The following is a 24,420-nucleotide window of genomic DNA, read 5'->3' on the forward strand; positions in this document are numbered from 1 at the left end:
GCGGGTTTATATAGCGCTAGGAATCGACTCCCGGAGGAGTATCTCCACGCTTCGACCGCTGGGGAACCCGTCCTGGCTCACCCTGAGAGATGGTCCCTGATGGGTATCTCTAAGGTGCGACCAAGCATCCCCGGCGGTCTGGGGGGGCCGTTGTGAAGATGAGGCAAGCTGATGCCCAGAGTTGCCGAATGTGGTCTCTGACTAGAGTAGGCAACGAGGCGAGAATTATCGAGTCCGCTGACCCTGGTCCACGACCCTGCCGCGTCGGGAATCGAACCCTGGTCCCAGGCCGTCCTCTGCTTACGGGTCTGCCGCCTCTAACCAGTGAGCCACACTTCTCCCGTCGCGGCCGTGAGGACTAACAACCTCACTGAGGTCCTTAAACCGCAAGCAAGCTCTTCGGAGCCTCTGTTGCCGTTTAATGAGGCCTTGTCTGACGTTCTTCTGGGCACTTGGTCCAGGCCCGCTACAGGTCCCCCTGTAGATAGGAACGTGGCCAGACGCCACCTCCGGCTCTGGGCGACCCTTGCTTCCTGTCCACCCACCCCACTCCCGAAGGCCTGGTCATACAGGCCTCTAACTCCCAGACCGCATTCCCGACTGCTCCCCCCGATCGGGAATCCAAGAGGTACGAACAGTATGGTATGAAGATGTTCTCACTGAGTTTGGGGTTGCGGTCAGTTAACATCGCATACCTCTTGGGCTGTATTCCCACTCTCTGTGGGACACGGTCGCGGACGTGCTGCCACAATGTCCGGAGGAGGCCCGGACTAAACTCGCCAAAGCAGAGGGTCGAGATGCGGCACGGTATTTCATCCGGTGTGGACTGGATACAACAGACTCGCTAGGCAGGGCGATGGCAACGACGGTGGCGATTCGTCGCCACACCTGGCTGAGGTCCGCCAACTTTTCGGCTGATGTCCAAAACACCCTTATGGACATGCCGTTTGATGGCCGTCGCCTCTTTGGCGACAAGGCAGACAGTGCTCTTAAGCGCTTTTAGGTCTCCAGGGCTACAGCCAAATCCTTGGGCCTGTCGGTCCGCGCCAGCTAACTCTCCTGCCTTTTGCTCCTTTTGTGGCCAAAGAAAGGGTGCCCCCACATGTCCTGCCAGCCACGGGCCGCAGACTAACATCCAGCGCGGTGGCGGACGTGATAACCGCTGTGGCGGTGCCTGGGGACAACGGCGAGGCCAGTCCAAATCCACCCCAGCAGCATCCGCCTCAAAGCCCTCCTAGTCGAGCTTTCAGGCCCACGTGACGCCAGTGGGGGGCAGGGTTCGCCATCACCTCCTCCACTGGCGCACTGTCACGTCGGACAGGTGGGTGCTGCAAATCGTCCGAAGGGGCTACTCCCTCCCCTTCGAGGCGGCCCCTCCAGCCATGCCACCGCAGTACCACCGCGTGTCGGGGGATCACTTGAATCTTCTGCAAGAGGAAGTTACGGCCCTCTTGGCCAAGGGGGCCATTGAGCGCGTTCCTGGTCCAGAAGTAGGGTGTGGTTGCTACTCCCACTACTTTCTGGTTCCCAAGAAGGGCAAAGGGGGCCTACGCCCTATCTTGGACCTGCGGAACGGCAACGGCTTCCTCCGGAAGAAGAAGTTCAAAATGCTGACGATGGCTCAGTTCTTAGCTGCCCTAGACCCAGAAGACTAGATGGTAGCGTTGGACTTGCAGGACTCATATTTTCACATCCCCGTCCTGCCGGCCCACCGGCGTTACCTGTGGTTCACGGTAGGCCACGAGCACTTTCAGTTTACCGTGCTCCCCTTCGGCCTTACCAGCGCCCCACGGGTGTTCACGAAAGTGATGGCGGTGGTCGCAGCTCATCTGCGCATGTTAGGGGTTTCATTCTTCCCCTACCTAGACAACTGGTTGTTGAAGGCGGGCTCGCCCCAGACAGTAGTCAGCCATCTCCAGACTACCGCCGACCTCCTGCACCTGCTGGGGTTCTCCATCAATGTGCCGAAGTCGCACCTGTGTCCCTCTCAGAAGCTCCTCTTCATCGGAGCGGTTCTAGACTCGGCGCAGTTTCTGGTTTATCCTCCCGAAAAGCGGGTTCGGGATATTCAGGCTCTTGATTCCGATCTTTCAGCCGTTATCCAGAGTCTCGGTCAAGTTGACTCTGCGGCTTCTGGGGCTGATGGCCTCCTGCATCCTTCTGGTGCATCATGCCAGGTGGCGGATACGGGCTCTGCAGTGGGACCTGAAGTTTCAGTGGGCTCAGCATCAGGGCAACTTGTTCGACCATGTCTTCATCTCGGAGGGCACTGCAAGACAGTTGCAATGGTGGCTCACGGACCACAATTGGGTCAGTGGCAGATCCCTCTCCCTACCCCATCCGGAGCACGTAGTTGTGACGGACGCGTCACTCCAGGGCTGGGGGGGCCAAATGGGAGAGGCGGAGATCAGAGGCCTCTGGTCTCCGGCGGAGTCCCAACTCCGCATCAACCGTCTGGAGCTGCGGGCGATCCGGCTTGCACTGAAGGCATTCCTCCCCTCTGTCTGGGGGAGTGTAGTGCAGGTGTTCACGGACAACATCACCGCCATATAGTACTCCAACAAACAGGGCGGGGTGGGGTTGTGGACCCTATGCCAGGAGGCTCTGCGCCTCTGGCAGTGGCTGGAACATCAGGCTGTGACCCTGGTGGTTCAACACCTGGCAGGTTCCCTAAGCGCCAGGGCGGACAAACTCCGCCATCGGTGCATGATGTATCACGAATGGCGTCTGAACTCTGATGTGGCGCAAGGTCTCTTTCAGCAGTGGGGAGAGCCTTGGTTAGATCTATTCGCCACAGAAGAGAACGCGCAATGTCATCAGTTCTGCGCATTGGAATTTCCAAGGCGGCACTCGCTCGGAGATGCTTTTCGTCGCGAATCTAGGCTTCACTCTAAACAACGAGAAGTCCTCTCTGATCCCGTCAAAAAAGGCTCGCTTCCTGGGGGCCCTCTTGGATTCAGACCTCTCAAGAGCCTTCCCTACTCTGGAAAGGAGAGAAAAATTACAGACCTTGGCTCGGGACTTACGAGCAAGAAGGCGTCTTTCTGTACACCGATACAAATCCCTCCTCGGGGTGATTTCATTGTGCATTCCACTGATTCCCCACTGCAGACTCAGAATGCGTCCTCTGCAGGAAGAACTGGATAACCAGTGGCAACAGGTCCACGGTTCATTTGAGGATATAGTGATGGTCACTCCGAGGATGAAAGATGCGACCTTATGGTGGACAGATCAAAACAACCTGTCCCAAGGTCTATCCTTCATAAGCGACCCGTCCCCACAGGTAGTGACAACGGACACGTCATTAAAGGGTTGGGGAGCAGTGATGCAAGACCTACATGTCAGCGGGCATTGGTCGCCCCAGGAGAAAAATCTCCACATCAACCTGTTAGAACTAAGGGCGATAAGACTGGCTCTGCAAGCTTTTCTTCCTCGCCTAGAGGGTTCGCAAGTGCTTATCAGGACGGACAACACCACGGCCATGCACTGTGAACAAGGAAGGAGGAACCAGATTTCGTCCTTTGTCGCAAGAAGCTCAACAGATCTGGGAATGGGCGATCCTTCAGAGGATATCACAGAAGGCAGAACACTTACCAGGGATCCTAAACGAAAACGCCGACGGGCTAAGCAGGTCATCCTCAGTCAGCCACGAGTGGGAATTGAATCAGACGGTTTTGGAAGAGATCTTCAGCCAGTGGGGCAGACCGGAGATCGATCTCTTTGCCACTCCGACCAACAAAAAATGCTGGTCTTACACAAGCAGGCTTCACCATCAAGGTTCACTGGGAAGTGCGCTTTCAATAGCATGGTCGAGGACATTTGTCTACGCTTTTCCTCCCATTCCTCTGATACCACGACTTATCAGGAAAATCAAGGTGGAGCCATGCAGGATGATCTTGATAGACCCGGCTTGGCCGAGGCAGTCCTGGTACACGGAGCTCCATCTGTTGTCGATAGCTCCTCCCTTTCCTTAGAGGATTCTGCCGGATCTTCTCACGATGTCCGACGGACAAATTTTGCACCCAGATCCACAGTCGTTACACCTGACTGCATGGCTCCTGAGCAGCGAGATTTTATGAACCTGCCCTTATCAAGAGAGATTCAGGAGGTTCTGTCCCAGGCAAGGGCTCCTTCAACGAACAGGACTTACTGCCTTAAGTGGAAAAGATTTTGTTGCTGGTGTAAGAAAGAAAGCATTGATCCTTTCAATTCCAAGCCTCATCAGATCTTACCTTATCTGCTGTCCTTGGCTAAGTCAGGACTAGCCCATTCATCAATTAAGGTCCATTTGGCTGCTTTGTCAAGGTTCAGAAGGACAGGATCCGGTCCTTCCTTGTGGTGTTCCAGGATTATCAAGCAATTTCTTAAGGGCTTGTTCAGGGTCTATCCGCCGTTGAGGCCGCCCCCTCTTACATGGCATTTAAATCTAGTCCTTTCTCAACTCATGAAGGGTCCATTTGAACCGATCCATCGTTCTGACATGAAATATCTTTTGTGGAAATTGGCTCTCCTCCTTGCTCTCACGTTGGCTAGGCGTGTTGGAGAATTACATGCTTTAACCATCCAAGAACCTTTCCTTCAATTCAAAAGAAACACTGTGATCTTGAGAACTAATCCTAGGTTCATGCCTAAGGTTCCCTCGGATTTCCACTTGAATGAGCTGGTCATTCTGAAGGCGATCTTCCCTCAACCTTCTACGCCAGCAGAAAGAGCATTGCATTCTTTGGATGTGCAACAATGCTTGAAATTCTATTTAGAACGTACTAAAGGTTTTCGAAAATCTTCACAACTATTTGTCGCCTTCGGAGGTCCTGGTAAGGGCCTTCCGCTATCCAAACAGGGTGTTTCGAGATGGATCACACGTGCCATTCTACATTGTCACAAGGCTGCAGGAAAACCTCTAACTGGAAAGATCCGAGCACATTCCACAAGATCTGTGGCTTCTTCAACAGCCCTCTTCGCGGGGGTGCAGATTAAAGACATTTGCAGAGCTGCTACCTGGAGCAGCGTTCACACCTTTACCAAGCATGGCTTGGAATCCTTGCAACAAGATGAAGCGGCAGTAGGGCAGGCTGTCCTGAGGAACCTCTTCCACTGATGGTGAGCTTTCCTTTCTTTCCCACCTTCCGTCTTTCACATTTTGTATCTTATGTCATGTTGCCTATTGCTATAATTTATGATGCAAAATGTGATTATCTTGCCAACTGCTTGCTACTCTGATACAAAGCATGGGAATCTATGAAAGTTCCAATACTGGGGTAAGAAAACAAGTTACTTACCTGTAACTTTAGTTCCCCAGTATTGGTAACTTTCATAGATTCCCATGCGCCCACCTGCCTCCCCGAGGAAAGCTCAGCCTGCAACAGATATGGTGTCTAAGTACACAACGGCTACGAAAATCTTAGGCTCTGAGGTTCCTTCAGGAAGGTTCTAAGGGGTGAGGCACTTCTGATTTGCTGATGCCAAAGTTTGGTCTCTTTTAAACAAAGAGGGTGATATGCTAAAAAAAAGGAATGAGGCCTAGGCCTTTTTCCTTTGTCTTTTGTACCTACCGCTATGGTATTTTTGTTACCGAGACTCCCATTCCGACGACGGGGAATGATACAAAGCATGGGAATCTATGAAAGTTACCAATACTGGGCAACTAACGTTACAGGTAAGTAACTTGTTTTCTTATCAAGTACTGAGCATAAGTTGTTTGACTACATTAACACTTCCAGTCTGCAGAGCTCTTCTCGTGAGCAGAATTGACTTTTGCAACATGTACTTGGTGGGCACGCCACAGTGTTTGCTTACTCCATGGAACCAAGGACCATACATTCATCACATGATCCATTTTCAGACTCCCCAGGCAAAACACTACCCTTTATTTTCATAGAGCTGGTTGCGCGTTTAACAAACTTGAATTTTAGCAATCAAATCTATAAAAGGCTTCAACCCTTTCATAAGGATTCGCTAGATGCATTCCTATTCACAACCTTCCTTTAGCCTACATAAACACCCGGTGCATTGTCCAGATTACAGTCCTTCAGCTTACTGTTCATTTGACTCACTTGTTAGAACAGTGAGGCTCTTCATTCATTCACTAAATGACTCCCGTCGATAAACTTTTTCATCTGCTGCCTACCTTCCAAATGTTGTCAGCTGCCCTTCAATTCTTTTTGCTGAGTGCAAGGAAATCTCTCTGTACTTATGAACACCACGTGGCAATACCTTAACCCTCAGGGAGAGGGGGTTGAAGTATTTAGCCCCTGTGGTAGGGGAATTGGAGTACTTTATGTGACATCGGAGACATATGTATTCCCTTTGTCCTACAGAAAGGTGACCTATTTTGCCAGAAGAGAATCGTGCAATGCTTGTTAGCGATTAGTGTATAGCCCACTAGTTTTTAGTGAAAATGCTTCTAAAACTGTTTTTTTCTCTCTAGCTACATGAATGTAACTATGATGCAGGAAAAGCTTTGCAACGCCTTGTGAAGAAACCTGTCCCAAAGCTAATAGAAAAATGCTGGACAGAAGATGAAGTGGTAAGAAGATACTTTTTTGGTGTGGTATAGTGCGGTTGGGGAAACTTGGGGCAATATTGCAAGAATTATGATGACATAATTGAAAATAGAGAGTACTATGTACTAAAAGCTAGGAATCCTGCCTGTCTTCAAGATCAATTTCTTTGTTTTTTTTTCAGTGCGTATCTCCATTGTGACTTTGCCAGTTGTTCATTACTTGGTTGCAGCAAGTGTAGTAGGCACCATAACAGCTTTGCAACACTGGCACGTAGTAACCCTTGCTTTACGAGTACCTCCTGTTCATCAGTGAAGCCATGCCAATCTTTACCTATCGATGTTCTACCACCCAGCTTCAAAATTGAGTCTACATCTTCCCAGTGCCTCTGATTTCTGTACCACCAAGTGAAGGAGGTTTTCTGCCTCCACTCAGTAGCTTCCTAGCTCCAAGAAACTGGTTATGGTCCTTTACTGCCTTTCAGTACCGTACTTCTGCACCTCAGTGAGGCATGACGAGATCGTCACAACCTGGATCCCCTGCAGATTAGCAATTTTCAAATATACCCTTTTGCCAGAGAAAGAATCACCTGCTTAGTTTAATATTTGTCTACCATTGGAGCATCCTCCGTATTTATGAACACTGTATAGCTAACTACCTCTGTGTGTGGGCTCAGTCACATGTGAACTCCTGTTCCAGCTCGAAAGTCGTTAGGTAAAGCAAAAATACACCATAAATATGTCCACCAAAGATCCTGCCACACATGCAGCTTCTGGCTAGGACTTGGTTGTATGTCTAGTCCCAGCACACCCTGTATTGCCTGGGTCTGCTGTCGTTGAACCTGCAAGAAATAGTGGAATTCAAGAAAGCTTTGCTGCACCAAGAGAATCATCAAGGGCACCATTTAAACATCAGCTGGTAGTTCCCCCTTGGCACCAACTGACCCTATGGGACCTGTTCCTGGACCCTTTATGATGCTGGTTTATATTTCCAAACTGACCCTTGAGTCCATGCTATTGTCTTCCATGCCAGCAACAACTCCGCTGGCCTCGAACCAGGCTCCCATGCCATTCACCTAACCCGAGCTGTTGTCGGCCTGCTCCAAGCCTATGTCGTGCTATGAGATTACAAAAGTGCAACTAGTCATTTTACAGCCAATCCTCAGCCTCTACTTTGACTCCAATACAATCAGAGGCTAGACACCTTGTTTGTATCCATAGCTGACGTAGTTCAAGGAATGCATCATTATCGCCATGCCATTGATGATGATGAAACGGACTGCCTGCTCCCCCTTACTCTACCGATATGTATAGATTTAAAGAATGCCACTGGACTAGAAACACCTCCAGAGACTGACCTAGACTCATCCCCTAGGCTATCAATCTAAGTAGTAGTGTAAAGGACTGCAGAAGTAGGTGTACTCATTGGATTTCCAGCTCGTAATTGGAGGCTGTAAGCAGCGATGGCCATAAAGGGGTGTGAAAACAGCACACGACTTCTGCTCCAGCCTCCGCAACAATTTGTTTTTCTGGAGGGGGAGAATGAGGTCAGTGAGGGCTGGGGAAGGGAGCACAAGGGCCTCTTATGGCAGTTTTCTGCGTTAAGCCCGCCCCTCCAAGGCAACGCCCTTTTATCACACAATTTTATTATTGAAGTGTGCAGGTCTAGGTCAGCCACCTTTCAGTCATCGCCAACACTTCCATTCTGTGCAGCAATGGTACGCCCAGTCCTTTTAGGGCAGAGGTCATTGTGGCATCCGAGGCAGATCACTCGAGCAGGGACAGCTCTCCTCTATCACTTCCTTGCCTGCACACCAGCTATCAAGCCACTTCATCTTGCCTTCACAGGCTCATAGTCAGGAGGAGGCAGGATATAACATTTCCTCCCTGGCTGGAGATCGTTCACTTTGGACAGGTGAGTTTTGCAAATTATTCAAAGGAGCTGCACCGTGGTTTTCATTTCTTCACCTACCCATTTTCCAACCACATGAGATTGTCTGTCGGAAAACTGCTCCACCTTCTTGTTGCACTAAGTTAACTTTCTGCTCGTCAGGTGGCATTTGGACTATTTAGGCATATCGAATGAAGATGAAGGCTTGTAATGGAAAACTGCCCACTGAATGTCTTTCTGTGGAAAGATGAATTCAAATGGCTCACCCTGACTCAGATTCTTTATGCTCTGGACACACGACACTGCATGATGTCCCTGAACTTGTAGGACACATTTTCTGTCCTGCAGTTCAGTTGTTCATGAAAGTAATGGCAGTGGTTGGTGCCCACCTTCAGAGGTGTGGTATGAGTGTATTCCTGTGTCATAATGACTGGCTTCTCAAGCTGGACTCACCTCCATCAGACGTAGACTGCTTCTGAATGACGTCTGAACTTCTGATATATTTGAGTTTTCCATCTGAGCTGAAGATCCCCCTCCATTGAAGCGGTCCTACACATGGTGGTGTTTATAGCATTTTCACTGCCACAGCAAGTTCAGGATGTTCAGGGTATGATTCCGATGTTCGGGCTCAACCTTGGTCTCAGTGACGATACCTCAGAGGCTGATTAGACTCATGCGCTTTACAAGACATCATTACATTACATTACATATCTGTTTCTGTCTTATCGTCGTTTCAGCACACCTACTTTACACTAGAATGACACTGGTTCAATAAATGCTTATTGAAAAACATCCCAACCAATTAAGTCTGTGTATCTCTGAGACATAGTGAGCACGAGTGACTGGCCGAAAAATAATGCACTGTTTCCACGATCCCTGATGGGACAGAGTTATGTTCGATAGTTGCCAATAACTATTCTCTCCTTGGTAAGATGGGTTTCTAGTGGCCCTGTGAGCTAGCTGGTATACAGGTGAACATACTCAGTGGGAGTGTCTGAGTCAGTCTGAACACCAATCCCATAGTCTGTTGTCTAAATGCGCAGATCCAATATAGGTTTATAGGAACTACAAGACAAACCTTGTGGCCTGCTCATGAGCAGCCACCAACCTTAAGCCCCCTTTCCCCCATTGGATACATTGGGCCTCAGCACTCTGCTCCCGGCTGCGCTATTGCTGCTGAGGGTGTTCTGAGCGTGCATCCTTGACCCTGAGGTAACTAGCTGTATATTAAATTTCAAGTATACACCGTTGATTCACGACATTGTGATCTCCTCAAACATAGCGTGGTTCAAGCACAGAGTGATCTTTTCCTTACTGACAAGATGGAGAGTTCAAGGCCTCATTGAGAAAAGGCCTAAAATAACTGAAAATGGCGGCAATTTAATATACAGCTGATATCGAGCTCTAAGTTCAAAGCGGAACAAATGCCCACATCCCATTTGGTTTAAAAAAAATATATAATAATTCTGGCTTAACATTTAAGGTTTTGCTGTACTATATAGACATTCCCGACATATACTCTTGACTGGGAGTTTTGGAGCCATTGAATTGCTCGAGACTACTTAGACACTGGGTCTCATTTCATTAGATTAGTCAAAATGATGTCCTGAAGAAGGTAAAAAAAAAATCGAAATTGCTCACCGAAATGCCGCGTCAACACACTTTTTCGTAACACAATTTTTATTTGTAATGAATTCTATTATGTACTACGTCTTCTCTGTGAGGAGATATTTTTATATATATATATTGATATGCTTTTGATTTATCAAAAGTTCAAAAAACCTTTTTAAATAAACAAATAATTTATTGTACATTTCCATTGTTAAGTTGTTATGATTTAAATTCACAGCAGATAAAATGTTTCTTTAAAATCTTTTAAATTGTTCTTTGAGAGTGACAAGAAACAAAGTACGTGATCCATTCCCAAGATAAGTTTTGCAAACTGGGCCCTCTTAGCATCCAATATAGTCTTGTGGTAAGGGATTTTCTTTGTTTTTTCTGAGATCATTACCCAGTCCCTTCTCACTGAATTAGAATATCTCCCTTCAATTTTGATCATTTCCTGTAAATCAACCAGCTCCATCTGAACCTGCATTCAACTGCAATTAATTGCATAAGTATTGCAAAGTATTATTTCACTTGCCTGGCTTGATTCCAGAAATAAAATAACTAAATATTTTTATACAAACAAATTGGTCTGAGTTCAGTCTTTGAGTGAGCGACATCATTTCTTGTCAGTGGTTGTACACTAAATGCTTAACACTACCCACTGATAAAGCCTTACTGCTTGGCCGCACTACCACAAATGGAGAGTAAAGTGCTATCTACTTTTCGTTCTGCCTACCTTTTGGGTTTCATCTGGACTCTTTGTACACTATACCTCATTTTGGTATAGTATATATAGTCTGCTTCCTGCACTGGGTACCTGGGTGGCAGTAACCCAGGGCACACTCAGAGTGCATCAACATTAGGCAGAAAGTAGGGGCAACCATGCAAAAAGGGCACTTTACTACAGTTTCTGATTAACGTAGGTGCCTCTGTCTCTCTCTTTGGTGATCGTCATGTTCAACTCTATGAAAGCTAAGGCCAGGTTGTGGATATATCCCTGATCAGACATTAAGCAGCGCTTCACTTGCATGTGGTCAGACTGTTTCTCCATAAGTCATTATGTACTGTTATTGGAGGGCATAGTACTGAGTTTTCCTGAAAAACCGAGTACCCATCAGTGTGTTTCTTCATTTAATGAAGATCCTGTTATTTGACTTTTAGTTTTAAAATTGTATTTGAAGTTATCAGATTTTCCTGCATTTTGGACCTCATTTAATTGGATCAAATCTTGTGGCATTTAAAATTCATACATTCCCCTTTGAATCCGAGATTTGTACGGGCATTCTCTAACTTTGAATTGAATGCTTCATATCCTGCTTTTCTTTTAAAATAGTTTAACTGAATTGGCTCTGCTTATCTAGGGAATGCAATGGCCAGACACATCTGTGAGGTTTTTGAAATCTGATCTTGACTTGTTCTTTCAGATAAACTTCAAAAATGAGTGTTCTTTCTGATGAAATTAAAACCATAACGTTTAGCAATTAAAATATTTACGGTGTTCTGAAATAGGCTCAGCAGATGTTTTATGACAAAAATAATGGTTTCAATGTATAGATTGTAGGTGTTCCTTTGAAAGCTGATCATGTGTATCAGCTAATTATCTCTCCATTCTGATCACAGTTCATCTTTGGTCAGGTAGTCTGCTAAATTAAACATGTTTAAGACCTGCTTAGTCAAATGAATGCACAGGTCCATGTGATATAGATCATTTGGGGGAGGTGGATCAAATTGCACAAAGTAAACCTCCAAAGTTCCATATTCTGACTGAACTCTTTGGAGAAGTCAAAAGTTGAAAATGTTTTCCAGCCTTATCATAGTCCGCGTCTGCACCATGCATATTCCAATGGCTTTAGATAGCCATTCTATCAATGGTTTTCAGTAACCCTTCTTATGTTCTATATCTGAAAGATTTTTTTTTTTTTTTGTCAAAAGGAGGGAGGAAGACAAAGTGATCACTTGATCAACAGACACTGTTTACCACTCAGAGTGGTGGCAGGTCCAGTCACAACGTGTGTCCGTATCTGAGAATGCAACAAAAGGGGGGTTGCTGGACTGTTCCAATGGGAGATTGAGGGAGATTTAACTGGCGTGACCAAAGGTGTAGGAGTAACACCCTGGGGCATCCATTTTGTTGGATGGATTTGCCTCACACACCCAGAAGGGTGTCATGCTTCATCATCGGCGGTTGCTCCTCGTCGGGTAGGCGGTGCAATCCCCGACGGGCTCACCTCAAAGAGGGGCTCTTTGGCGGAGATCTTTTTATCCAACAGCCTTATGGTGAGGTGTGGGTGTGTGGGCGGGAATGATGTGTGGTAGTGAATGGGGTATTAAAATGTAGACAGGGGTACCGGAATTCACTTTATTCTGGGGGTCCCCTGGCTGCAATTAAAAATAAGGGGCTAGTTCACTAGGTGTCAACAAGTTAGGTCAGGTGACTCTAGATGAGACTACGGGTGAAGGTGGTCGACATGTTTCTCGCAAAGGGTAATTACCCGCGATTCATCAGGACCTTAAGAAGGTGAAAAACAACATGCTAGTGTAATGTGTATACTGGTGTATGTTACCTCTGTGGGTTTTCCTATGCCTATACATAGGGAAAAAGAATTGAACAAACAATAGTTAAGAAAGTTTGCAATAAGGAAGAACAGGTCACGTCAATCAGATCTGTGAACAGTGTGGCATGCTGTTGGTATAGTGGAGTGTTTTGGCAAAACCACTGCATGCCTATAGTCAATTACGTGTGCATAATGTAGATGGTGGAGCACACACTACTACAGCCAATGAGCTAATGAGGAGGGTTGTGGGGTGGAGGAAATTAAAGTGGTTAAAAAGGGTTAAAATATTTAAAAAGTCGTGCAGCAGCTATCCAGGCTGGAGGCATTAACCACCTGGGTTCTTAACATGTTCAGGCATTAAAAATAGACAGAGAGAAACCCACACACACTATTTATAGTATAATGTGGCTAAGTGCAGACCACACATGAACTCTGTGACTAGCAAAGTTGTAAGATCATAACGGTTTTAAGGTTTGTACCCCCTACTCACCCAATGGTCTAGAACTAAAGGCCACATGAGGGGTCGGCGGGGCGAGACATCAGGGATGAGCCCTTGGGTTTTAGCTGAAGTATGGAAAAAATATAGCGCCAAAGGGTTACCTACAGGTGAGTAACTCGTTAGAACCAGAGCGGTCCTATATATCTTGCCCTCGTTTCCCCATTACAGCACTCACCTCGAATCTCCTGTGCCCGTTCTCTGTGACCTACCCTTCTCCGCCGAGCTCGAGTAGATGTGTGAGCTTGGCGGACGGGTTTATTTAACCACAACAAACCGAACCGCATCGGCGCGGAGGACGCGTCTCCGCCCCTCCGCCCATTGGCGTGTCACGTGATCGCGGCCGATCGAGTGGCGGCCATCTTAGACTAGTGTGTCGGCGTGTTATAGCTGGTGCTAGCTTGCATCTGTTTCCTACAATCCTGCTCATGCACGCGAGGACCATGATGGATCAACCAGTGTGAAGTACGTGGCATTGGCAAAAATTACAGGTATCCATTTATGGATGTGTAGTATTAAGCCCAGATGGGTCGGCATAAGTGACGCGTCAGAGCCCCTGGCGCCGTGTCACGTGGTGTGGATCGGTGTCTTGGCATCATATCGTAATGGTATGTCAGCGCCTGGAGCACTAGTTCTTATTAAATGCGCCTAGTACTGCTAAACAATGTGTAAAGGCAAAGAAGCCCTGGAGGTAGGGCAGTTTCTATATTGTGGCGCTTGGGGATCCATTGACTTTCTGGTCACATTTGGTTTATCGCCTTGCTTCGTGTGCCTTAGGGAGGTAGAGACACATGTGTAGTTGGCACAGAGAATGTACCGAGTTATAGTCTGGCTGAGTGAGTGGCAAAAGGGTGGTCCATGGTGTTCCTGGGGTTGGGGAACTCTGTCTAGAGTATGTGTGGTGCACATGGTGGTGTGGTCCCAATGGGGGCTGGTATCAGGTGGGAGTTGGAATTCTCAGTGTGGCCCGCTGATAGGAGCCTGGCAATATCACAAAATTGGCAAAAATGGCAAGGTTCAGAGAAAGGGACTGTATGGCTCATAGTGAGTGCCAAGGAATGTCTTCGTTGAGACCCTGCTTATCTGAAGACAGTCGATGGACCCATCTCTGTTCCTTCTGAAAGAGGGCAATATTAGTTGACCCGTTACCAAGTTGGTGGGTCAACCTTGGTCCATAGCCTATTACGGCATCGGAACCTCCCCCATCCCTATCGAGTCCTCTCTTTCCTGTCCCTCTCTTCCCTACCTTCTGTGAAGGACTCCACCCTACCGAGACCAGCCACCCTTGACCACCCCATCATGGAGGGTCAAGGACTGAGTTTTGGCGAGGAGGAGGCAGCAGCTATCATGAGAACACCTTCTTTATTCGGCATTGATGTTGAACCAGCCACGGGGAGCAATACTACAGAGTGGCAATCCCTGTCAGACCTGAAAAGGGAATGGATAAGGATAACAATCCACGGGACAATGATGGCACAATATTTCAAAGCCAAAATAGCACCTAACGGCCTGATCGTAAAAAATTTCCCCAGGATTTTCTGGGAGGATGGACAATTTAAAGTTGAATGGTCACAGGTGTCATGGAAGTGCACCCACGACCTCCTCATCCTAATAGTTAATACAGCTAAACGATTAGCAGATGCACTTCTGGTCAAAATACAAGCAGCCGAGGCTGCGTTGAAAACCGCGGTTCAAAATCCAGGCTTCAAAACTAAATTAGCTGAGATCAACAAAGAGATGGCGGAACATAAAGAATATCTAATGAACCAGAAGGTAGCCAAACTACAAAAGGATATTAAGAAATTCTCAAAGGAGAAAGTCTATCCATACTTAAGGGATGACTATGTCCCCCCAGGAACTAGCTACAATTCAGACTCCAGTACGAACTCCTCCAGAAGGGGCTCCAATAGTGGCTCCGAAAGTAGCGGGGATAACAGTCCTGCACAGATACCCCCAAGGGCTAGAAGAGGGAGGGGACGTGGACAACAAAACTTCTCGAATTATCCAAATCAGGGACCACCAACAGGGCCCCCTTTTTGGCAATATCCACAATTTCCCCACTTCCAACCCCCGTTTGCCCCACAATATCCTCCATTTTACCCCCCTCAAAACCCTACACACCCTCCTTTTTTAGGCAGAGGTTGGGGCAGAGGGCGAGGGCGAAAAAGAGGGAATGTACCAGAAAAGAGGGTACAATGGGAGGATACACGCCCCCAAGGGATGGATACGAGGAGCACGAGCCGGTCAGGACCACAATAAGCCTGGTGGTGAATCTGTCTGACCGCATTCTCACACAGGGAGAGGGGAATGTCTTACAGAAAGGTTTGGGTTTTGTACCCACACCAAAGATTGATCCATTCCAACAAACCAGGGAACTCAAATCGTTCTTCAGAAAAATAAGGTTGAAATCCTTTTTTGAAGGAAAGCCCTGTGAACCTATGGATGACTCGGGATTACACAATCCATCAACTTTTACACCGCACAACGGAATGGTCCCACATGAAGTTCTCACATTTGAACAAGCTGTACTAAAAGATATCTCTAAATTGAATCGACAAACACCACATTGCAACATCTCGAGGAACAAGATGGCGGTACTGAGATCACTGGCGGATGACCCACTGATCACCATAAAACAAGCAGACAAGGGTGGTGCCACGGTCTTAATGAATACTAAGGACTATGAGCTGGAATGCACTAGACAACTCCGCAACCTCAAATACTACACACCCATCGCCAATGACCCAACCCAACGCTTGCAGACTACTATCACGAGCCTGGTCACAAGCGCCGAGTGCGACCAATGGATCACAAGGAAAGAAGCAGACTTTCTAATAAAAAAAGACCCAAGGGTACCATACTTTTACATCTTGCCTAAGATCCATAAAACAACCAGACCGGTACCAGGGAGGCCGATTGTCTCAGGGATAGACTCCGTCCTGGAGCCCCTCTCACAATTTTGTGACCACTTCCTCCAACCCCTCGTGAAAAACATCCCTTCTTACATACAAGACACCACAGATATCCTACGCATCCTGGACAGCCTCCAGAATACAGGAGAGATTGACCTCTTGGTTACCCTAGATGTAGAGGCCCTCTACACGAACATTCCCCAGAGGGCTACTCTAGTGGTAATCGAGGAGAGACTTGGTCTGGAAACTTGGAACTCAAATACTCCACAGACCTTCATCATAGAATGCGCCACCATAGCGCTGACTGAAAACTATTTTGAATATAAGGGCAAATACTACCACCAGACCCAAGGCACCTCTATGGGCAGTACCTTTGCCCCTTCGGTGGCTTGTCTTTATATGGCGAAGTTCGAAGGAGTACACATACACCATGAGTCTAATCCTTTTCGGGACAACATCAAAATGTGGAAACGCTTCATTGACGACATCCTGATCTTATGGAAAGGCCCCCCAACGTCGCATGAAGCTTTCCTAGAATGGGTCAACACATTGAACCCCCATTTAAACTTCACCATGACAGCTTCACCCAATGAGATCGCCTTCCTGGACCTCACGATAAGACTGGATGAAGGGTCTATAAGCACGACCATGTACCGTAAACCCACTGACCGCAACAGTCTACTACACTATAAAAGTCATCACCCGAGGGCCCTACGCACCAACTTACCTTTCGGCCAATTTTTGCGGATAAGGCGGAATTGTAGTGCGTTGTCTGATTACAAAAAGGAGTCCACAATCCTCTCTAGGAACTTACTCGACAGGGGATACCCCAAGAGCGACGTCTTGAAAGCCAAAAAACGGGCTAGGAACAACAACAGTGAGGCACTGCTAGAGCGGCAGGAAAGGGTCCCGGTTGAGAACCAACCTATCACTTGCGTGACTACGTTTACCCCTTTGTCCAACCAAATTAGGAACACGATCAGACATCACTGGGGCATATTAAACACAGGTGACATGACCCTGGAAGAACCAAGGTTCGCTTTCAAGAGATCGCAAAATCTGAAGGATATCCTAATAAACACCAGACCCAAGAGAGGCATAAAGGCAACCCAACAGACATTGTGGCATCTACCTCCAGTTACGGGCCATTAACCCTGTGGGATGTGTGGAGTCTGCAGATACACCATGACAGCCAAAACCATACAACTCACAGAGACCTTCACATGGGAAATCAGAAACCACACAAACTGTAACACCTCACACTGTATATACCTGCTCACGTGCCCTTGTGGCTTACAGTACATCGGGATGACAACCCGTCCCGTTAAAACCCGAATAATTGAACATCGCAGCAACTTCCGCTGCAAGAAGACTCACACAAAAATGTGTAAACATTATGTAGACCACAACCATGATGAAGAATCTATGAAGTGGATAGTACTAGAATCTAGCCCCAACTGCCCGAAAAATGCCCTCTTTCAGAAGGAACAGAGATGGGTCCATCGACTGTCTTCAGATAAGCAGGGTCTCAACGAAGACATTCCTTGGCACTCACTATGAGCCATACAGTCCCTTTCTCTGAACCTTGCCATTTTTGCCAATTTTGTGATATTGCCAGGCTCCCATCAGCGGGCCACACTGAGAATTCCAACTCCCACCTGATACCAGCCCCCATTGGGACCACACCACCATGTGCACCACACATACTCTAGACAGAGTTCCCCAACCCCAGGAACACCATGGACCACCCTTTTGCCACTCACTCAGCCAGACTATAACTCGGTACATTCTCTGTGCCAACTACACCTGTGTCTCTACCTCCCTAAGGCACACGAAGCAAGGCGATAAACCAAATGTGACCAGAAAGTCAATGGATCCCCAAGCGCCACAATATAGAAACTGCCCTACCTCCTGGGCTTCTTTGCCTTTACACATTGTTTAGCAGTACTAGGCGCATTTAATAAGAACTAGTGCTCCAGGCGCTGACATACCATTACGATATGATGCCAAGACACCGATCCACACCACGTGACACGGCGCCAGGGGCTCTGACGCGTCACTTACGCCGACCCATCTGGGCTTAATACTACACATCCATAAATGGATACCTGTAATTTTTGCCAATGCCACGTACTTCACACTGGTTGATCCATCATGGTCCTCGCGTGCATGAGCAGGATTGTAGGAAACAGATGCAAGCTAGCACCAGCTATAACATGCCGACACACTAGTCTAAGATGGCCGCCACTCGATCGGCCGCGATCACGTGACACGCCAATGGGCGGAGACGGGTCCTCCGCGCCGATGCGGTTCGGTTTGTTGTGGTTAAATAAACCCGTCCGCCAAGCTCACACATCTACTCGAGCTCGGCGGAGAAGGGTAGGTCACAGAGAACGGGCACAGGAGATTCGAGGTGAGTGCTGTAATGGGGAAACGAGGGCAAGATATATAGGACCGCTCTGGTTCTAACGAGTTACTCACCTGTAGGTAACCCTTTGGCGCTATATTTTTTCCATACTTCAGCTAAAACCCAAGGGCTCATCCCTGATGTCTCGCCCCGCCGACCCCTCATGTGGCCTTTAGTTCTAGACCATTGGGTGAGTAGGGGGTACAAACCTTAAAACCGTTATGATCTTACAACTTTGCTAGTCACAGAGTTCATGTGTGGTCTGCACTTAGCCACATTATACTATAAATGGTGTGTGTGGGTTTCTCTCTGTCTATTTTTAATGCCTGAACATGTTAAGAACCCAGGTGGTTAATGCCTCCAGCCTGGATAGCTGCTGCACGACTTTTTAAATATTTTAACCCTTTTTAACCACTTTAATTTCCTCCACCCCACAACCCTCCTCATTAGCTCATTGGCTGTAGTAGTGTGTGCTCCACCATCTACATTATGCACACGTAATTGACTAGGCATGCAGTGGTTTTGCCAAAACACTCTACTATACCAACAGCATGCCACACTGTTCACAGATCTGATGATTGACGTGACCTGTTCTTCCTTATTGCAAACTTTCTTAACTATTGTTTGTTCAATTCTTTTTCCCTATGTATAGGCATAGGACAACCCACAGAGGTAACATACACCAGTATACACATTACACTAGCATGTTGTTTTTCACCTTCTTAAGGTCCTGATGAATCGCGGGTAATTACCCTTTGCGAGAAACATGTCGACCACCTTCACCCCTAGTCTCATCTAGAGTCACCTGACCTAACTTGTTGACACCTAGTGAACTAGCCCCTTATTTTTAATTGCAGCCAGGGGACCCCCAGAATAAAGTGAATTCCGGTACCCCTGTCTACATTTTAATACCCCATTCACTACCACACATCATCCCCGCCCACACACCCACACCTCACCATAAGGCTGTTGGATAAAAAGATCTCCGCCAAAGAGCCCCTCTTTGAGGTGAGCCCGTCGGGGATTGCACCGCCTCCCCGACGAGGAGCAACCGCCGATGATGAAGCATGACACCCTTCTGGGTGTGTGAGGCAAATCCATCCAACAAAATGGATGCCCCAGGGTGTTACTCCTACACCTTTGGTCACGCCAGTTAAATCTCCCTCAATCTCCCATTGGAACAGTCCAGCAACCCCCCTTTTGTTACTATATCTGAAAGAAACCGGTTAGTGTTAGATTCCTTACCTTAGAATATCCCCAGGCGTCAGACTGGAACTGGAAAGTTTTGCGTAACAGTACCCCTGCACGTTGGTAGGCGTTGTCTGCGGCTCTGCGTCCGTCGTCGTCGTGATCGCCGGGATGACGTTGTCAGAGCACTTAGACGCCGCCCTCTCGCGCTGACGTCAGTTGTTCTTTTTTCCGCGCCAGCAAGTGTAGATCCAGGAAGAGCAGTACTCTTAGACATTTTTTGACTAAGTTTTGATCACTTCTCGAGTCGACACTCGACTCGGATTGCCGATAGGGATGCCTGGCTTTAAGCCCTGCAGCAACTGTCACCGCTTGATGTTGGTGACCGACCCCCCCACCGTCGGTGCCTTTACTGTCTCGGGCCGACCCTGATCACAAGTCGTACCCCGACTGCCGGTCCTTGAACTTGAAGGCTAGGCGGGAGCAGTCCTGTGAGCGGTTCGAGCTCCAGCAGTCGGCCCGCGCCGCTCGAGGTCCCGGTCTAGGAGGCGGTCTAAGAGCCGGTAGCGGGGCTGCAGTCATCACCGCTCGACGGGTCACCACCACTAGTCTGGCTCCAAGTCCTAAGGTAAATCGGGGCATTCGAAAAAGAAGTCGAAGAGGCGTCATCGTTTTTCCGACTCCCCCCGACGCTCGCTCGATGTGGCCGGGGGTTCGGACGACACCGCCCACGTGGCTCGGCCGGAGCAGCAAGCGCCGCATCCAGCTCCATACAAGTCGGTCCCTGAGCTGCACGCGACGCCGGAGGAGTTCAGCGCGTTCCTCACGGCCTTGAGGGCCCGCTTCCCTTCACTGGACCCTGCTGATGTGCCTTCGGGCCCTGCGGGTCCGTCTGGGAGCCCTAGCGGGCCGGTGGCTCCGGTCCTGGTGCCGTCGGGTGCTTCGGCACCGTCGACGACTCCAGTCCGCTGGCGTCGTCACCAAGGGTGTCGCCCCGACGCCGTCCCAAGGCAGCGTCGCCCCGGTTCCAGCCCAGGTCCGAAACCGGCGTCGGACCGGCGCCGCCGGGCCCTTCTAAGACGCCGATCGGTGAGCCCTTCATCGACGACCCGACTACATAATTTTTCTCTATCAGGAGATGGATGACAAGGAGAACTGGAAGGGGTCTGAGGACCATCTGGCTCTGCAGTGCCAGTTGAGCCAGGACTCGGCAGACGAGCTGGGTGAGGCCAGTGGTCTGGACACTTCGCCCGACACTGGATTCGTCTCCCCTTCTACTGCGGCTACGGAGGAGGGGGCTGCTTACAGCATGTTGTTGACTAGGGCAGCAAAGGCCTTGGCTCTTGAGCTCCCTGTCGCGACCTTGAGGACTAACCTCCTCCCTGAGGTGCTCAAACTACAGGCATGCTCCTCGGAGCCTTTCCTGCCGTTCAACGAAGCCCTCACCGATGTTCTGCTGGGCACCTGCTCCAAGCCCTCTACAGGCCTCCCTGGAGATCGGAACGTGGCCCGACGCCACCGCCCGGCTCCGGGCGACCCCAGCTTCCTGTCCGTTCACCCCACCCCGAGAGCCTGGTGATCCAAGCCTCTACCTCCCAGACCGCATTCCCGACCGCTCCCCCGGATCGAGAATCCAAAAGGTACGATCAGTTTGACAAGAAACTGTTCTCCTCCCTAAACTTAGGGCTGCGGTCTGTCATAGCTGCCTTCCTTTTGGGCCGTTACACCCACTCTCTGTGGGATACGGTTGCGGAAGTGCTGCCGCAGTGCCCGGAGGAGGCCCGGGCAAACTTGCCCTAGCAGACAGGCAGGAAGCAGCACGCTACTCCATTCGGTGTGGACTCTATACCACAGACTCGCTGGGTAGGGCGATTGCAACACCGGTGGCGGTTCGCCGCCAAGCCTGGCTGAGGTCCGCCAACTTTTCAGGGGATGTCCAGGCGACACTCATGGACATGCCCTTTGATGGCCTTCACCTTTTTGGCGACAAGGCAGACAGTGCGCTGGAGCATTTCAAGGACTCTAGGGCAACGGCAAAGTCCTTGGGCCTAGGCCAATGCCAGCAAACTTCTGCCTCTCGCTCCTTTCGTGGCCAAGGAAGGGGCACCCCCACACGTCCAGCCAGCCACAGGCAGCAGACTCAGACTCAACGCAGTCGCGGCTACCGCCGTGGCGGTACTGGTGGACACCAGCAGAGTCAGTCCACACCTGCCCCTGCAGCATCTGCTGTTGCGTGTTAATCTAGGTTCCTGATCGATACTGTGACCTTATGCCCCTATTCGGCTATAAATCCCTTTATTCCCTATATTGGCATAACCGTTCAAGTGCGATTTTCTGAAAAGTCATCTCTGGCCTCACACGAACAGAGCCACATTCCAGCATGACTCTCTGCTACTTCCTTTGCGACCAATTAGTGCAATGACAGAGCAGCAGTCACTATCTGATATTCCTAGATAACACTCCGAGTTCTTCAACAAGATAAAAACTTAGCAAACCTGGAAATCCCCGCTTGCTATGTTTTGATTAGTAATGGAACTCTAATGAGCAACTGATAACTATCACTTCCTAGTGACATCTTTAATTGACGTCTTATGTCCAGCAAACTTGCGTCAAACCCGGCACCTGTCAGGTATAAATATTACCAACGTTGCCTTAAGCAATGTTCGTTGCCTGTTGCTGATGCCAGCTGCCTGCATGACCCTGTGTTGGTAAATCTAGCACTCTGTCGCTGCAGCCTGCTATCCTGTGGTGGTGAAGCTGCTGATACCATTATCGCCGCCAAAGCGCGACCTATGGTGCAGTACGCTTAAGGAGCTGAACAGCCGTCCCTCTGCGAAGACATCCAGCAGATTCCAGCTGCCCGCGGACGCTGTCCCCCCTCCTTCCTCGACGCGCTGAAGAGAAGCCGCTGCCTTTCTCGTGCAGAGAAATCCAGTCCCGGCGCTTCCGGTTTACCCTCGCGGGTGACTGGGATATCGAGAGAGACCCCTGAAGGAGATACCAATCCTCCATCATTCTATTCAGAGGTATGGTGTTGACTAAACCCTTAGACGAGAATTCTTGAAACAAACCTTGGCAAAACCAACTTAACTTAAGCTACTTACTTACTCCCCTTTTCACGTGTTAGGCTTAGGTCAGGCACACTGGGGTAGGCTTAGTTAGAAGCACCAGTTGAGTATGTTAGCCTAATGTATATATGACTGTATATATGTTTTATTACTTTTAAACCATTGTATGGCTAAGAAACCATATCATTGCTTTTACAGTTCTATTTCGCAATACTTATCTTACTGTACGTACTTTTTATAATAACAATTATTGCAATTGTGGCAATACATTTCTCTTGTACGAGAAGAAAGACTGTTCAATAAATGTTAACCCTTTATTGACAAACGCCCGTCTCTCTATTCTCTACATCTCGTGAAAGTAAACTGCACTAGACTGACTGAGTGAAATACATGTCTATTGTTTCACACGACCCTAGAGATTGACTCTTGATCTGAGGAGCAAAGTTGTCATGTTGCACGGTTGTTGGAAAACTGAATCCCTTCTTGTCTGTGCCAAGGAAGCTGATCACTTCCTATGCAGAGAAGAAAGTTTCCAGTGACCTCTGAGCTAGTTGGTAACACAACCCAATTAAGTTTAGCATAGTCAGTGGAGGCCTGGAATATAAGCAGTTCCACGTCGATACTACTGTTTATGTTATTCCAATGCGCAGGGCCTAGTGGGAAACTAGGAACTACACTACATGGCGCCCAACGTTTGGTAAGGCGATAAACTAACGCAAGACAGTAGAGTAACTCAGTCGTGCATATTTCACACAGACCCCTTTCTCCCGTAAATACTCCAATAGACGTCTGGAGTGGGTGAAAGGTTAAAAATCCGCCCGACCTTAGTAGGAAGAGATTCCTATGTAAAGCTCCGGTTTATTCAACGTTGAAGGATACAGTGTTCCAAAATATTGTGCACCTAATCTTTGTCTCCTTGGAGACCTACTCTGCAAACCTGCATTTTTAAAATGTCAGTAGAAAACAACGGAACCTCTGGGGCCGCAGTAGACGCGACTCAGCAAGGTCCCGAACAAGCAGACCCGGATGCTATTATCATCCCGGTTCACTTAAGAAAATCTAGAACTTTAAAACTTATAGAAAACGGACTGACACCTCAAGGTGGTACAGTAATTTTCGTGATAGAGGCTCACGAGTATCGGCAGACAGAGGTATTCTATTCATGGATAAACTTTCCAGCGGCAAACGCTAGAACACAAGAGTTTCACTATTACAAAATAGAGGAACCTCCGGGAGAGTACGCTCCTTTCGAGGAGATTGAAATCCCACTTAAATTTCAAGAGCACCTGCTCTGGTTTAATGGCGCCCTAAAACACAATAATCACATAACTAGGCTCGGTCCTCTAGGTAGACCAGGAGCCACGTGGCCGGTTCTAGCCAGCTACACACCACATCCTGACATTGCAAGAATGTCTAAGGAAGAGCTGTTAGTACAGCTAAACACATTAATAAAAATACATAGGCAATTAGTCCAATATGTAATGCGGACTGCAACAGTCCAGCCAGCTGTTAATTCACACCAGCTGACCCCTCACCAGGGGAACACAAATAAAATTACACCACAGAACATACAGTCATGTCTTGGTAAATCACCCGTAAAACGGGAACAAATTCCTTTCTGGTTAGCACAGAAAATCACTCAAATAGAGGCAGTATTTCCTGATACTACCCCTATAGAGAAACACAGAATCTTGACCATCTGCCTTCCTATGGGAATCGCACCACACGTGGAGGACTGCGACACTTGGGGTACAGTCTTTGCTTCCATTTATACAAAAACACACGGTGTTCCGTCT

The 24,420-nt window shown here is 48.4% G+C and overlaps 1 protein-coding gene across 13 annotated transcripts in view; it reads left to right on the forward strand.

The window, feature by feature from the left end:
• RERE (arginine-glutamic acid dipeptide repeats) overlaps positions 1-24,420 on the forward strand; it is a 1,284,697-nt gene that overhangs the window by 829,952 nt on the left and 430,325 nt on the right. For all 13 annotated transcript variants that reach the window (XM_086921406.1, XM_086921411.1, XM_086921410.1 and 10 more), the window contains one exon: positions 6,428-6,526. In XM_086921406.1, the coding sequence (XP_086777532.1) occupies positions 6,428-6,526 (99 nt within the window). The remainder of the gene's footprint in view (positions 1-6,427; positions 6,527-24,420) is intronic.

Source organism: Lissotriton vulgaris, chromosome 5, assembly GCF_964263255.1.
Source record: "Lissotriton vulgaris chromosome 5, aLisVul1.2, whole genome shotgun sequence".
In the NCBI taxonomy this organism is placed as follows: domain Eukaryota; kingdom Metazoa; phylum Chordata; class Amphibia; order Caudata; family Salamandridae; genus Lissotriton; species Lissotriton vulgaris.